This window comes from Zeus faber (genome assembly GCF_960531495.2).
Source record: "Zeus faber genome assembly, chromosome: 17".
NCBI classification, from domain to species: Eukaryota; Metazoa; Chordata; class Actinopteri; order Zeiformes; family Zeidae; genus Zeus; species Zeus faber.
This window is the reverse complement of record NC_137204.1, coordinates 8,893,705-8,897,417: the sequence shown is the minus strand read 5'-3', so window position 1 is coordinate 8,897,417 and position 3,713 is coordinate 8,893,705. Positions and strand designations below refer to the sequence as shown.

At 43.2% G+C, this 3,713-nt stretch overlaps 1 protein-coding gene across 1 annotated transcript; it reads right to left on the bottom strand.

Moving 5' to 3' along the window:
• Positions 1-580: 580 nt before the first annotated feature.
• On the bottom strand, positions 581-1,801 carry LOC307243515 (beta-1,3-galactosyl-O-glycosyl-glycoprotein beta-1,6-N-acetylglucosaminyltransferase 4-like; the record flags this gene model as incomplete). The annotated part of the gene is made up of 1 exon (XM_080018345.1): positions 581-1,801. The coding sequence occupies one exon, from the start codon at positions 1,799-1,801 to the stop codon at positions 581-583; it is 1,221 nt and encodes a 406-aa protein (XP_079874471.1).
• Between the last annotated feature and the right edge of the window lie 1,912 nt (positions 1,802-3,713).

The window sequence follows — 3,713 nt, the reverse complement described above, 5'->3', positions numbered from 1 at the left end:
CCAAATACTCGGCGGCAAAATAGGCCAGCTTTGTTTGAATTTTCTAAACTATTTGAGTTTTCGAACTTTCTAAACAACAGAGAATGGGCACACCTATTCTCACTGTCATCATTTAAATCTATTTTTTTAATAAGCATCATTTTGGATTCACTTTAATGTCATTTTATCTATATGTCGCCTTGTACTTCCACGCTACTGTATCTAACTACGTGCTCTCATCTTATGTTTTTATGGTGGGTTCGCTTTTTCCTGGTTGTTATTTGTCTTGTTTGTAAAGCACTTTGTAACTTGTTTTTTTTCCAAAGGTGCTGTATAAATAAAGTTATTATGACTACAGTCTTGTTTTGTGCCTTGTATTTGTATGTATCTTGTTTATTTGTATTGCCCTAACTGCTAGTACTTCCAGTAAGGAGCATCTAAAGAATGGAGTGAAATACACCTGAGGCTGAACATGACTATGCATGACTTTTTATTTGTTTTATTTATTTATTTTTGTACGAGCGAGAGATGACACAAGAAAAACAAACCCTGTGTTAGAGCTTCCAGACATAAGCCTCGTCTGAGCTCAAATCCTCATGGGTCAATTCCAGCGAAAGTTTTGTGAAGACGACCCCTGCGGCAACTTTCGCTTCTCCTCGAGCTTCTCCTCCAGGCACTGGATAAGTACGCCGTCCACCTGAGGGTCCAGCTTATTGGCAAACCAGTGACCGTAATTGAGCAACCAGTGCAGTTCCGCCGCCCCGAAAATGCAGACACTGCGGACGTGCGTCCCTGAGCACGGCGGGTAGAGATGCTCCTCCAGATAGTGCCACTTCACCAGCCTGGTCTTGCTCATCAGGTCGGTGATGTCGGGATGGGACCGGGGAACTCCCCCCGGCGCACCGGGCACTCGCACCAGCGTGGCCCAGAAGTGTTCGTCGGGGGAATAGGTGTCCTCAGACCAGGCCAGGAAGTCTCTGACCAGAGACGCGGAGCTAACGTACGTGATGAACTCTCGGGACAACACAAAGTAGGCATTGCCCACGAACATCTCAATGTCATGCGGCGGCGGACTCTTGGCCTGCTTAGTTTTAAAAGGACGATTGAGGGCCTGTCCTCGCTCGTGATGGAAGGCGAATCGCTCCCTCTTCATTTTGGTGGGGCGGCTCGTCTCCAGCATGTTGGCGCCGCGCAGGCCCCTCAGCTCGGAAAGGAGCTCCGCGTTGGTCTTCAGGGGGAAGTCCTGCCCGCAGAGGTTGATGACGTACTTCCACTGGACCTCGGACGCCAAGAGGTCGGAGAGACAGTTGAGGTCGGCTTTCAGGCGGCTGATGTGGGCGTAGGTCACGGATTCCCGCTTAGACGCGACAAATACATTGGGCAGACACCGGGCCAGGCCCTCGATGGCCGAGATGAAGCCGCGCGAGGCCTTTTGGTCGTAGTGGACGCAGTAGATGTTATTGGGCGAGTACACCGCTCGTATGATCCTCTCCACCATCCAGGCCGATTTGTGTACCACCAGTGAATAGGCCAGGGGGAAGTCTTTCTCCACTTCCGACACACGCACAGCTCCGTAGCCCCTGGATCTGACGAATAGCGAGCAGTTTGACATCAGCTGCCCGACACGCTCATCCTTCTCCTCCGCTACGTTCCTTCTCCTGACAACCAACGACTTCCCCACCTCCACCGGATCCATGTTGTATATGGCCGAGCAGTCAATATTGTACGTGCGGAAAGTCTGGACGTTTTCCAAATCTGCCCCGGGCAAAATGGGGTAGCTGTGTTTGAGAGTGATCAACAGGAGCATAGAGGTGGCCAGCATTGACACAAGCAAAGAACACACACGCCTCCTTTTTAATCCGCCTAAGGATGTACATATTCTTTTCATCCTGTGGTCAAGAAAAGAGAAGTTGATAAAAAAAAAAAGTAAAAAAATAAAGATAAACCTGACAAACAAACAATGTAAAGTGGAAAACTGGAGTTGTCCTTTGGTAATAAATAAATGGCAAAAAATAACGAGACAATTACCTTGCCTCCACAGGTAAAGTTATCCACAGAGCGTCTTCAGGAGATTTCTGCTTCTCCCAAAGCCAAAGACAAAAACCTGAATTGTCGCAAGTCACCAGAAGTGTGAGTGGTCATCTTCCCCCCGTTTTGAAAATGTAGGCGGCAGACATTTTCCGCGTCTTAAGATGGATGTTAGACATTCACCACATAGTACCTCTCACCCTTCGAGCTCTGGAGAGTAATTGATCTTTACCCTGTGCGCGCTGGGAGGACTGGCCTGACGTGGAGGGAGGAGCTCGAGGTGGAGAAATTGTCAACTTTTTTTTTTTTTTTTTTCCCAAGGTTTATTATTTTTTATTTAAACGTTGTAACATGACATAGAGCGCGCATCATAAAAACAAACAAACAAACAAACAAACAAACAAACAAACAAACAAACAAACAAACAAAACAAAACAAAACAACGCACTGCACAACATTCCAGAAAAAAAGTAAAGATACCAATGACACCGGAAGATTAATTGTTTCTTCATGTTTCTTATGGGGTGTTTCTCTTATTATATCTTATATGTCATATTATTATGATATATTTAAAACGATTATTATTATTATTATCATTATTATTATTATTATTATTATATTTATAATCATTTTACTCTCTATACCGTCTCAGAATGGGCAATGCATAAACAGACAGCCATGGGTAAAACCCACAGTTAAGTCTTTGAAATGTAATGTTCCATTTGGCTTTTTGCATTTTGGAAATGTGTTCTTTTTTGAGGTGTGTATATACGTGTAGAACGTCAAAGGAAGCCTTCATGTTTCAAACCGAGACAATACGACCGTTGCACAAACTATTTCTAATTCTCGACGAACAATTAGAAAATCTAGACACCTCGAAGCCTAGGCGCAGGGCATGGGACGGTCGCTAGGTGGCGTGTTCCGTTCCTCGGTGTAAGAGGAAGCTTCGGGCTTGGAGGTCACAGCGACACCTGGTGGTGTGCAGGGGCTATAGCAGCCGCTTCCTCCGGCAGCTGCGCACAGCATTCCGCTGTGCTACGAGGGTTCGTTGAGTTTATCGTTTTAATCTCATATGTACACAATAAAAACCTTACCATCAAAAAAAAAAATAATAATAATCCCGTTTTTATTTTCATCTCTTGACATTCATGTTCTATTATGAAAGTGCTGAAAAATTATAATTATAATAATTATAATCTATGCCAATATGCTTTAATAAAAGGTACTGTACGGTGTTGAGTTATTTGTTTCAATAAGCAAATAGTATGAAGGCAGTATAAGCCATAATCACTTGACGCATATAGTGACTGCCTCTATAAGCGCAATAAACACCTTGGGCAAATTTCCTTGACGGTTTAGATTCATGCAATGCTGGGGTGACACAGTGGTACAATTGATCAATATTTTAACTTGTGGACTCAATATCCTCTGTCCTCTTCTGGTACAGTATTAATAATCTATCCTATATCAGCCTGTTTTTCATCTGTCTGCTATATATAGATAAGGCGAGTTGAATAGTATTTGTACAGCACATTATATACAGACAACTTAGAGTGCTTTACATAAGCTATGTAAAAGCAAAGAAGATTAAACAAATATAAAAATGCAAACCTTTTTATATCTAAAAACTAAGATAAAACGGTGGGAAAAAAAAAAAAAACAAACAAACATCCCCCCAAAAAAAAATCAACCTACATGTTCAAACT